This window comes from Thunnus thynnus, chromosome 8, assembly GCF_963924715.1.
Source record: "Thunnus thynnus chromosome 8, fThuThy2.1, whole genome shotgun sequence".
Classification (NCBI taxonomy): Eukaryota; Metazoa; Chordata; class Actinopteri; order Scombriformes; family Scombridae; genus Thunnus; species Thunnus thynnus.
Genome location: NC_089524.1, coordinates 9,361,313 through 9,374,672, shown reverse-complemented (window position 1 = coordinate 9,374,672; position 13,360 = coordinate 9,361,313). Strand labels below are relative to the sequence as shown.

Genomic DNA, 13,360 nt, shown 5'->3' with positions numbered 1-13,360 from the left:
GTCAGTCCATCATTTTCACTCGATCAATGATGTTCATCTTAATGTTTATACAAATAAAACATGCTGCAACAATTATCTACAGTATTCTGCATCATGCAACTGTGTGCAAAATCTACTATAGTGAGGTGTATAATTCAATCTGAGCGTAAATATCTAGTAGAGCTGCAACAATTACTCGATAGACAGAAATTTAATCACCAGTTATTTTGATAACCAGTTCATCCTTTCAAGTCAGTTTTTAAGACAGTCAGTTTGTGAATGCGGACATTTAAGGACCAAGAAAAATAATTAGAATATTAATCGATAATGAAAATAATCGCTAGTCGCAGCCCTAAAATCTAGGACATCATTTGTGAGATGAGATGAACCTTCATAGACATACTGCAAACCCGGTAGTAAAATACCTGTGACTCTGAACAGCATGGTGACTGGACACTTGTCATAACATCACTAGTAAATTTAAATTGTGAATAGGTAGATCAGGAATGACAAATGTGACACAAACTATGCCATCTAAAAACTGCAGATCTGGGACGTCTTTGATGAGTTTGATTTTACTTCCTGAAAATATTTTTTTCTTAAAATCTAACATATATGATGTTGACAAAACAAATACTGTCCTCACCAGTAGATTTACTGACTCGATGACATCCATGAAAACCTCATTCTTCCTGTACTTGATGCCCTCTGACCGCCATGACACGGCGTTGGTGACAGTGGCAGGAGGTCGAATAGCCCCGACCTCTAATTTATGACCCTGTTGGGTGATGTACCTGAAAGAGACAAAGGCAGAGAGAAACTGTAACACTGTCTAAACAGTTTCCACCTTCAGTCTATAATCAAGTAGGCTTCGATTTGATGCTTCAAGCAAGAATTTTCAGTTTTTTTTGTCAGAAAGAGACTGAATTGCTCGTTCTGGAGATAAAACCTAAAGAAAGAGATGCAGTGCTAAATTATGACTTAATCCCCTTATCTCTTCTTAAAGATTGACACCTGCAGAGAGTGTTAATGTCATTTTAGTCTCATCAACAAAACAAGATTCTCAATATGGGAAAATCTAAACCAATATGAACCCAATCTCTCTTGAGGACTGTTTTTTTTTTTTGTATTAATCACACCTCATGACTTAAAATAAACTCTAGCGTGAATAAATTAAAGCAACTCGATATTTGTGTTGTACGAAGATTATTCATGGATGTAATTGGAAAATGGAGATTTACATAAACCTATTGTGACTGCAGCGACAGATAATAATGTGACTTACATAGATTTGTTTACATGATACTGAACTTTTAAGAATAGAATTTGTAAATAAAACCCCAGCATCAAGTGTTTTAAAAAGATTCTGGGCAACCAGGAGATTCCAGTTTTAATATGTTTACATTCTCCAAGGATCAAGTTGTGTTTCTGGACACAAATTTAAGTCCAATATTCACTCTCCTTTTGGCTTTGTGTTGGTTTCAACATATTCCTGAGGGAAATATCTGGCTCTTGCTAAATGCTCCACTATGTTCACCAGCTAGCTGCTAACATTGTCTGTGTAGCTTGTGGTGCTGGTCAGGAGACACACAGTAGGTTTTTAGAGCTTTTTCACCGGAAATGATGCCAATTTGAATTGAAAGACTAAAACCAAAACAATGAACTAAATAACACCAAAACACTCAATAGGGATGAGGGGGAACTGCAGAGTCAGGTGATAATTCTCTGTGGGTTCCTCATAATGTGCAATTCCTTTCACATTACACATAGTAATTTGATCCATGGTGAATATAAACATACTGAGTGGCGCAGCTTTAAAAAACTAGCGATAGATAAAATAAAAATTAATTCAAGTGCCATATATGCCTCTTACATAGGTCTAGCCTTCATTGTGGCAAAACAAAGCAATTAACTCTCTCTCTCTCTCTCTCTCTCTCTCTCTCTCTCTCTCTCTCTCTCTCTCTCTCTCTCTCTCTCTCTCTCTCTATATATATATATATATATATATTTTTTTTTTTATTATTATTATTATTATTATTATTATTATTATTATTATTATTATTATTATTATTATTATTATTATTACATACAGTACTGTGCAAAGGTTTGCTTTCAAAGGATGAGGATGCTTTCAAAAATAATGCTATGTATAGTTTTTACTAATCACTTAGCTTCAAACAAAGTTCAGTGAAGAGAAAATAACTAAATCAAATCAGTATTTGGTGTGATCACACTTTGCCTTTAAAAATGGCACCACTTCTCAGTTTGCACAAGCTATTGTGCACAAGCACAATATTTCAAGGTTCTTGGCAGGTCGGTTGTTCCAAGCAACTTGGAGAACAAGTTTCTGTTCTTCTGTGGATTTAGGTGACTCAGTTGGTTCTATCTTCATATAATCCCAGACAGACTAGATGATCAGGCCTCTGTTGGGGGGGGGGGGCATACCATCTGTTGCAGGACTCCTTTGGAAGTGATCAGATGCCTCTAATGGCATTTCATGATGATAAGAATCTAAACATCTAAAGAGCCTAAAACTTTTGCACAGTACTGTATATATATATAATTATGTAAGTATATACTGTATGTATGTATCTCAGATTTGTCTATCCATCCATCAACTGACTCCTCCTTTCACTGTTCAGTATTGCACGTCGTCTCTTATTGTGCAAGCTGGAGAGCCAGATTGTTTTAACAATCCTCTGACTGTGTCCAGGGAGACATAATGACTTGTCATGAGAATAAGAGGGAGCATTACTTAGATAAACAACATGTGACCAGACTTGTTTTTACCCATGCACCTGCACCCCACTTCTCACTGGCCTTGTTTCCACTGCAGAGCCGTTTTGTTATTCATGCCACCTAATTTTCCCTGGAATACGTATGACGTCCAGAGCAGTTATTCCAGTTTGGGAGTATTCATTCTTTTCACATTTGAATAATGAATACTTGTATTTGTATATGAAATAAAATAAATATATTTCAATTCCAGTTTAGTTTGGCCAGCTGATTGGCACTTAGCCGAAGGGATTGTGTAATATAAACAAAGAATCAAAAGTATTTAGAGTAAATTGATTCATTTTTATTTAACACTCAGTAAAACAGCCAAAAGTCACTCTCCTACAAATTGCTGATTTGTACACTAAGCTGGGCAGGATTTCAAGAAAAGAAATGCAGCTGTAGGTGCTTAAACATTTTGAATTGATGCTGCTGATCTGTACTTGAACCTTCTGTGAAGAAGTGGCCTATAATCACACAAGGGCAAGATACAAAGAAAGAGATTCGTCTTGAATTAAACTCACGAAATCGCTTTAACAATGATGAATGTATACTCATAATATGCACTGCTTACACAAACAATAAGACACAGAGATTTACAACGAACACCTGCAGTATCTCTGAAGCAAATTCGATTTCTCCCTCTGTGTTCATTCCCCTGACCTCTCCTCTTCCTTTATTTTCATCTCCTATTTTCAATTGTCCCTCACCTTTTCTTCTGCTCCTCACGCTTGAGCATTTTCCCCCAGAGTTAATGACTTACTGACCTAAGGTTCTACATGAATCTTCGGTCCTCAAACTCCTCTTTTACCAAAAAAACAGAGGGGAACAAGTGCGATGCAGGCAGTAGAGCAAACATAATCTCAATGCCTTTTTCAAATCTCACAATTGATATATTTTTTATGTGCCTGTATCTGTTTAGAAATTCCGCAGCTCCGAAATATCCGCCCGCAACAAGGTCGGTGAAGTGGTACTGCTGAAATTGTGTTTATGCAGACAAGGTGGCACGGTTATATTTTGGTGCTTATTTTTGGATTGAAATTGATACACTGGTTATTTCCTTTCAGTTGACTTACTACAGCAACAAGAATAATGAGTGTTCAATCTGCAGACTGTAATTTGAGAAACAGGCTGCACTTAGTTATGCAAACAATGTGCGTACTAATATCAGTCCTGCTCCAGCTCTTTTCCAGATTGTGCTGTGCTTCTGGTAACCTAAATTGCAAAAAAATACTTAGTTACACCAATATGCACTGTCAGCACGAGAGAAAAATACCAAGGGTCTGAGGAAATTTGGAAAATTTGTGTCAAATCTAATCTCTAATATTACAGGTACATCAGTGTCATTGATTTAACTGTTCAAAGTACATGAGCCCAAAATACTGACTGTTGTCAAATTATGGCCTCATAACTCATTGTTGTGTTTTTGTTTCTTTACTTTAAATTGAGTAAACTGTTCAACTGTTAGCCAACAGTCATGACCCACGAGGACTGGATACCCACTCACAGCCTATTGAACAAATACACAACACAAACACTAACCGCAGCGTCTTGTTTTCAATTCAACTGTACGCTTCCTTTCAACAAAAAGTGCTAAATAAACAAGGTTTAGATTGATGGACAGATTGAGGCAAACATTTCCTCCCTAGTTTTCTGCTCCAGTTCCTCCCACCTAGAGAGGGTCTTGAATACATGTTGACACATAGCAAAGTCTAAAAGTGCTGAGAGACGAAAGGCAGCGACAAGTGGGCTTGGGGTCGACGTTGGGTTGTTTTGTTGCTTTGCTGTTTATTCTGTTTTGCCCTGATTCTCCTCAGAAATGCTAATGAAAGGATCTGCGAGCGGGGCTGGCAGCAAACTGACAGATTAGCATAACAATAGCAATCATAACAAACACACACACACACACACACACACACACACACACGAAGGTTCATATGAAGACACACATGAACATGTTCACATGCATCCCTGCAGTGTCTTACATCCAACCCCCCCCCCCCCCCCCCCCCACATACACACACACATACACACTCATTTATAGTCTCACCAGGTAGGTATTGTTGTAACGTACAAGAAAAGCAGCAATTTTGTGGTGGTTGGGGCAGGAAGAGGTCAGAGAACTAGAGTAGCCTGCAGACAGAGAGGCACAGTGTACATGCGTGTGTGTGTGCGTGCATGCATGTGTGTCTGTCATAGGCCACTAGCTGACTTTTGGGGCGGTGGTTAAGGTTAGGGTCAGGTTACGGTTAGGGTAAGGGTTAGGTTTAGGCAAGTAGTGGTTATGGTTAAGGTGAGGGTAAGTCTCCAGGAAATCAATGTAATTCTATGTAATGTCCCCAGAAGTGACCTAGGACAATGTGTGTGTGTGTGTGTGTATGTGTGTGGAGAGATGAGAAGAGCGGGGCTTTTCTGTCTGAGAGTCTCGAGTGTGTCCAGCTGACGGTGTCATTGTGTTAGAGTGCCATTAGGAGCCTGGTAATTATGAGCCATATTCAGACACTAAACACACACGCACACGCACACACACATGCACACACACACATACAACTGCAACCTCAGCCAAACTGTGAAACACAAACAACACGTCTTATGAAATGAAACATCAGTCACATTGTACCAGAAGACGCCTGATCACATTTAAGACACAAAGAATGTACCATGCAAATTTGAACATTTCAAACATGCTGTAAAGTGCACCGTTAATTAAAAGCAAAGCTGATCATATGCACCCGTGTTACTGCGGTACTGTAGGCTGGCTGTAAAGTGAACACTGAGTCTTTCCCTGGAAACAAATGCCTCTCTGAGGAGCCAAGAGGAGGGAAAAAGCAAAACAACCCTGTGTCCACGAGAACACAAAACACTTGTGGAGCCCAAGAATAGAAGTTGCTTCAGTTCATTTCACTCTCTGAATAAAGCTCCACCATTCATTGCAGCTTTAGTCACCAGCTGCACTTAAATAAAAAAACAAAAAAAAAACAGAATCATCATGAACTCTTATCCCCATCTCTGCTGGTCGCCTGCTGACACAGGTACCACTTAAGCTAACGTGTAAAAAGATGCACCATTACTCCAGGCTGCATTAAAATCAGATGGGGGTCCAGCAATTATGGCCTTTGAGAATTTAAAAGTTCAACTTTATTCTCTCATACTTCATTGTGTTATCATAAAATACCAAAACACAATACCCAAATACATAATCGACCCAAGTTTTGTCAACATTGAAGCAGCTGTATGTGGGTTATCGCATCTGAGTTTAACATTTTTTTACCTTTCTATGGCACCACCATTCAGAAATCCAGAGCTACACTTTTAACATAGGTTTTGTCAACATTAACCAGTCGTATCCAAGTCCATGCCTTACACATAAACACACAGACGCAGCCGTCCTCAGTATAATTCTTCTGCATGGAGGACTATCATATGTTGTGTAATAGGTTTCTTACTCTTGTAGGATCTTGCTGTCCGTTGTCTGAGGGAAACCAAAGTCCATCACTTCATCCATCAGCTCGTACACTGTCACAAAGTTGTCACGAATACTCTCCTCCTCAAGCTCCTTGAAGTACTCCTTAAATACCTACACATACACACACACACAGAAAGACAGGCAAAGTCTGTGATACACTGTATGTTAAAGTACAGAAGGTAAGTATTATGCAAATTAATTTGCTTTTCATGTTTTTCTATTGTGTATAAGTGGACCTTGTACATTTCTGCCACCTGCTGGCTGTATTCAAAGCAACAACAAAGATATTTTTTTCCCAAAAGGTACAGCACTGACCAGATATGTAGAGAAGATGAAAATAAGAGGTGTAGTTGCACCTCATGTTGCTTGATAGAGCAAGCTGGTCATGTGATAATTCAATCACAATCCCAGATAACATCTTACTATGACCACTAAAAATACAAATTTCTGATTGGTTTGACAAGTTTCCAATAAAATCATCCTCAAACAAAGTTTTGGTCAACAGTTTAAACTGCATGTAAGTAAGAACAATATTTATGTTTCAAGCAAGATTACCAGTTAATCATTGATGGGTTTAACCTGACAATAAACAAACTTTGGAAAAATCGACGACGATGTGAACACTGCTTTGTTTTTTTTTTTTCATTTGGTAAGTGGTAAAGCACTCTGAGGTATCTTAAATTAGAAAGTAATGCAGTTGGTGGAAGAAAGCCCATTCTGCTTCAATTATTAATCTTTTTTTTTTTTTTAATGAGGACACCTTGCAATGTATTGTAGCTAATATTACAGAGCCTGACTCTGATCATCATTAAACTACAATAGAATCAGGCTGAGTGGGTTGAAACCACATTTTGAACACAGGAAGCAAAAGTTCAACATTTAGACTAATGTGACAGAAAACAGACGCACCTGGACAATTTTATAAAGGAATGAGTACACCAGTGCAGCGTTGGCGTTCTTCTTAGTCATGGCCACCACTGAAAAAAGGACTGTTAAGAAAAATAACTGTACATCTACAAATGAGAATCACAGATCTGATTTAAAAACATACAAACTGTCTGAATCAGAGATGGACAAAATGTAGACATGTAGGGAATATTCTTTAGATACAGAGCGTGATTATGAGATGAATGCAATGAAATAAAAAAGTTACCAAGAATGGATCAGACTTGGAAGCAATTGAGAACATGGCCACAGGGAGGTAAAACAGCTCAGTTGTCTAATGCAGAGCACTGGGAATAACACTTACTCACAACTGCAATATCATGCTGAAATAATAATGTGTAAGGAAGTCTGACTACCCAATCTCACAGTGAAAAAAAGGGGGATATACAGTACAACAGTGCATAACACATCACAGTGAATCCGTGTTCAATTTTTCAACTGGCTGTGATACATGATGTGAGGAAACAGAGGCTTGGAAGAAGCTCAGAAGCTGTATGCTCCAGAGACTTAAAGCACACAACTTCCTATAGAGCTGGAGACAGCTCAGGCTGGAAGAAGCTAGGCAGGTATGTGTATTTTCTGTTGTACATTCCCACTTACCCATTCCTCTGAAGATAAGAAAATAAATACCCATGATTTATGGGAGGGCTGTGACTATACAGTAGGAAATAGGGATGCAAATATCTTGGAACTGGTCTTAATACTCAAATTCAGTGTACTATGGCAAAAACTCTTTGAAAAAGATGCAACCAAGCACATAATTCAGACATGAACTCTCCTTGGATACAGTAAAGGTTGCTGTGTTTGATCCACAGGAAGTGTGAGGAGCCATGGGTGACCAGTGGTGTCATCTCAGCCTCTTCTTCTGTCTTCATCAGGATGGGCATGAAGTGGTCAATCTCATTCATGTCCATGTTCCCCATGTAGTTACGGCAGATCAGGACCTGGATGCATAACATAAAAAAATATACTGCATATAAACATAGGCAGAGGACACTATTATAGAGGCACTATCCAGTCATAAAATATTTATAGCTTTTGGCTGAGATACCAACCCTGAGCACTCAAGCTTAAAGATGCTTCAGTAACCATTGGCTGAATAAAAACGCTATAACCTGCTGGATGGACATGATTCTCCAAGTTCATCTCCCAAGGAAATGTGCAAACTGTGTTTCCAACTTAGTCCTCTACTCTGTAGCTTCAATGGATCGATTAATATCTGATGATGAACAACCGCACTTTCGACATTAAACAGGATTTATAGCTGATGCAGACTGTAGAAAGGCTCAGATGATTCTCAGGATGTACACACCCTTATAAACTCAAATCCTGGTTAAAACTTAAGAGACATTAATGCAAACTGAGGTGCCTGTAAGGACGAAAATATGCATAACCAAACACCTTCCCTTACTTGTATCTGAACATATTTACTTAATTTCCTACCTTTCTCAGAATGTCTTCCAACAACCCTCTAAAAGAACCTGTTTGCAATCAGTGGATGTGGGTTTATATTCTACATATACTGAAGCTAGATAATCAATTAACACATCTATGATTGCAGCCTTGACCTTTACTAAAAAATACCACATCTTACCGCATACATTCTGGTCTTTTGAGACTACTGTCACTAACTTGACATTTCTGCCTCTTCTTTAATAGACTTCTCCCTGTATGACTGGTTAACATCTATACAAATTGATGAATCGAGATAGACAACGTCTCTCTGATTCTGAGGGACTGAAAACATTCACTTGAACACATGGCTGAACCATTTCTGCCATCACACTCCATTGTGGTTGCATTGAAAATAAAACACAAGGCACGAAAAGAAAAAAAGACACAACCAAACAACAATAACAACTTCCAACATGACCCAGAAACTCAAGTTACACTCCCAGTAGCACTTGGTATTTCATGTCAAAGATTTGAAGTGATGGCAAAATAACATTTACCAAAAATTGCCACAAACATACATGTTCGTATCGTAGCACTACAATATCTTCATCTATTTTTAAATCATTTTCAAAATACTTAAGGTCTCATCAGTATCTGATCAGCATCAGGGTATGTGACTAAGACAGGAACAGCATCAGGTGGTGTCTTGACATTTGAGCACTAAGTCCCATCTGTCACTGCTACAACATTTCTAATTAACGTCTGACAAGATTCGCTTCATTTAGGCCTGAGAAACCACCACACCTACTAATTTTAATGGAAACACACACGCGCACATGCACAGGCACACACACACACACATACCAAGATGAGTCAGCAGTCTTGCTATAGTCCGGACACACAGAGTGAAGAAAGAGATCAAAGCTCCTACGCTTGAGGAATCTACATCACACACACACACACACACACACGCACACACACACAGCTTCCCCCCTTCTTTAATAGAGGAGTCTGTGTTGCACAGGGGTCACACGGGGTCAGAAACAACAAAGACAAGAGGAAATAAGAAATAAAAAAAAGGAAATTCCAGGAAAATAAAGTAATCTGGGCAAGAATAAAGGATATGAACAGGCCACTGCGCAGCTTCTGTGAGAAGAGCAGGAAACCACAGAGTAAAGAGTTCAGAGGTCACCAGAGACAGAGAATGAGGTGCAGACACATCTTTGTATCAAAAAAAAGCTGCAATACTGAAGCTCCCTTGAAAATAATCCAGAAATTCCCTTACTACTTCTGGGAGAACATTTTTTTTATAGAAAAACATAACAGCAAAAATATTCTCTGAATCAGTCTTATCTGCATGTTAGCGACTACAGTTTTGACCGCCAACTTATCTGTCTTCAGGATCGGCAGATAGGCCTTTTACACGGAAGTTTGAAATGTCACAGTAGGAAAAATATAGATATAAATAATAAAGTTAATGATGGCTGAAGTCGATTAAGGTGCTTCAGTTTGAGAATCCTGGTGTTGTGTGTGCTAACTCGCTGTCACACTGTCACGGCTTACTGGGACACTTGAATGGCGCCATCATTCATGTTATTAATTACAATAATATTAATACATTTTATTTATAGAGCACTTTTAATGATACCGAAACATGTTTTACATAAATAAAAACACACTTAAGGCACAAACACCAGTTTGCTTCTCCAACAATGACAAGTCAAAATGTCTGGTGTGAAAAACTATTTACCTATTTACTTGCACAATGCTTATCAATGCATTATACACACATAGTTATTATTGATGGAACTGAAACTATAGTGTATCTCATCTACAAATAAAGAGTTCATATTGGTTTAAAATTCACAATTTCTAAAATAAAAATGGTCCAAATTAACAAAAAACACATCTATGATCCATCTTGTACTTAATGAGGACCTAACAAGCATTATAAAGGGTCAAAAAGCAATTCAATGACACCATACTTAATATAGTGCCACCAACATAGCAGTTATCCACCTATGAAGAACAGTGCCTTGATGTTGCTAGCAGTGCTCAGCCTTACACACACACTTGATTTTTTTTTAGATCTCCTCCGGATGTGTTTTAAGTTATATAAAAGTACTCTGCTTGGAATAATAATTAGTGTCTTTTTCTACAAAAAAGTGAAATTGCCTGGATAAAAATCTTAAAATTACATCTATTCCTACTCTTCCCTCATTGAAAAACCCAGAATCTATGAATATGCAAATATTTTTCATTTAAAAAGTTTAACTAGACACAAGACCTCTCCTACTTCACTGAAAAGTCCACTCTTTAATGCATGTGTGCTACTGGAAGCTTCAAGTTTCCACATCACACTTGTATAACTTGCAATTCTAGACCACAACTGGTTTCCAAATTAGCTGCGATGTCACAAAATCATGTTTGCAGGTTCACACCTTGAACTCAAATATAAGGTGAGCACAGAGAAAGTTTCCACCTTCAGTAGATGAATCTGAAAACAGCCTTCTTGTGTCAAACTCTGCATCTACTATATAATTCTGCAAAGTGAAACTCAAACATCCAAATGAAGGAACAATATTTATGTATTTTTAGTGGAGAAAGACTTTACTGTTGGCTGGATTTCTTTGTAAGGAAGATGGTTAATTTCTGCATAAGACAATAAATACTGTAAGTGAGTCATCAAGTAACATTGTCTCAGTAATTCCCTGAGATTAAATCAAACACGTTGTAATGACAAGCCATTACAAGGTTCTTATTGACTGCTCTATTCCCCATTCTGCTGTCTCTAATTCCCCGCTGTCAGGATATAACTTTCTCTTGCCAAACAGCCACTTGTTTTTCAGAGCCATTTCAGTCTGCCAACCCCTACAGCTCATAACTGGATGTGAGGATAACAACACAGTAAGATATTAGGGGAGTAGCTGGCTTTCTGCTTCATCCTTTTACAATACATATTATATGAAGCTGCAGGCTGTGACAATTATGGCCAAGCTGAAATCACAGACATGATTTGGAATAGCTTATTTTTCTCCTTTAAGATATTCAAGAGTCAACACATCATTGTCATGTCATGTTGGATCGGAGTAAAACTCATATTAAAAAGGAAAACATCAGATAGCGTAGTATATTCAGCAGAGGCAGAGCACATCAAACAGATCACCTCACCTCATGCAAACAGTTAGCATATTTCATGCCCCAAAGCAGAGCGCAGCTACTTAATAATCCAGGTCTCATTAAATTCTACTGTGAATGTGTTATTTCCAAGTTAAGACGCCATATTGCCTGTTAAAACATATTCTGGTAAGTCATGCATTTACCAATACTTAACACAAATATGTATCACACTAATCTCTCTGTTATCATTCTTCAAATGTGGTCATACATGAAAGTTATATAACAAGTAGCTCAAAATACTTCACATTTAAAGCTTTAAAACACATCATGTAAAAGCAGAACAAATATTTAAAAGGAAGTTTTAGCAGCAAAGGGAATAAAAACAAATAAACTGACAAATAACAGAGACATAAACCTATTTAATAAAGGCACAATGAAGAATAATATAAAACAGAAATGAATAAAAACACAAGTAGTGAGTATTTAAAGTGGTATTTTCTTTTCAGTAAACCTATACCACCACTCTTCACAACAACCACATTGACAAAATCATTTCTCTTAAAACCACTGTGACCTTAAAAATCATCAAGGGAAAACCATTCTGGGGATTTAGGGGAAGTTTGTTACTGGGACACACAAAGCAATCAGTGACTGTTTACAATGTGTGAAATCAATTGGAACCACTCGCTGCTGACCTCTAAAGGCAAATGGAAACTGGAGAACCCTCACTGGAGTCTATAACATGGAGGTAAACAGCAGCACAAAAACAGTTTATATCCCCCATCGATGGTAATCACAGCAGAAAATCTTATAGCATGAGACCAATATCACAGAATAAGATTGTATTTTAGACTGACGGGGGTGCGAGGAGTTAACAGTAGCTTACTTGTAGGTGAAATAATGGTACATTGAAGAATGCAAAAAGACGCCACTCAGATAGTCCATCAATTGAAACCATTTAACATTGTGTAGGCTCACAGTGCTTCTTGTTCTCGACAACTAGAGGTTCACTGTAGCTCAAGATTCTTCATTCAACAAGACTAAGACTCCAAAGCCATGCGACTGGCTCTGTGAGGCTGTACTTTGAACTAAATGGTAGCATAAGCATCCTAACATATGCAGAATAACGTTACTAACATGCTGATGTTTAACATGCATAATGTTTACGATGTTCATTATCTTAGCTTAATGTGTTGGTAGGGCTGCAAGTAAAGATTATTTTCAATCTGTTGTGAGAAAATGGTGAAACCCATCCCGAACAGCCCACATCCCATAGATAATCATTTTACTATCACAGATGATTAAAGAAAACAGAAAAATTTAGAAATTTAGCACTTTTTCTTAAAAAAAACAACAACTACTCAATCAATTATTTCAATCAATTAGCAAAATGATTGGTAATTACTTTTCTGTGGAATGACTCACTGATTAATCAACTATTAATTATTTTCTTGATTAATTATAAAACACCAGAGAACAGTTCAAAACCTAAAGAGACTCAATTTTCCATAAAATAAGAGAAGGTAAGAAAGCAAATTCTCACCTTTGAGAACCGAAAACCATCAATTGTTTAGCATTTCTGCTTGAATAGTAACTCAAAAAATTACTAAAATAGTTGCTGATTAATTTCTTGTCGATAAGTAATTGATTTATTGTTGCAGCTCTATATGTTAGCATGCT

The 13,360-nt window shown here is 37.6% G+C and overlaps 1 protein-coding gene across 1 annotated transcript in view; it reads right to left on the bottom strand.

The window, feature by feature from the left end:
- The window catches only part of ap1m3 (adaptor related protein complex 1 subunit mu 3), a 31,062-nt gene that overhangs the window by 14,973 nt on the left and 2,729 nt on the right, over window positions 1–13,360 (bottom strand). Inside the window, exons 2-5 of the mRNA XM_067596377.1 lie at window positions 7,953–8,109; window positions 7,130–7,197; window positions 6,201–6,331; window positions 626–773 (exon numbers count right to left, since the gene is read on the bottom strand). Of these exons, the coding sequence (XP_067452478.1) occupies window positions 626–773; window positions 6,201–6,331; window positions 7,130–7,197; window positions 7,953–8,109 (504 nt within the window). The remainder of the gene's footprint in view (window positions 1–625; window positions 774–6,200; window positions 6,332–7,129; window positions 7,198–7,952; window positions 8,110–13,360) is intronic.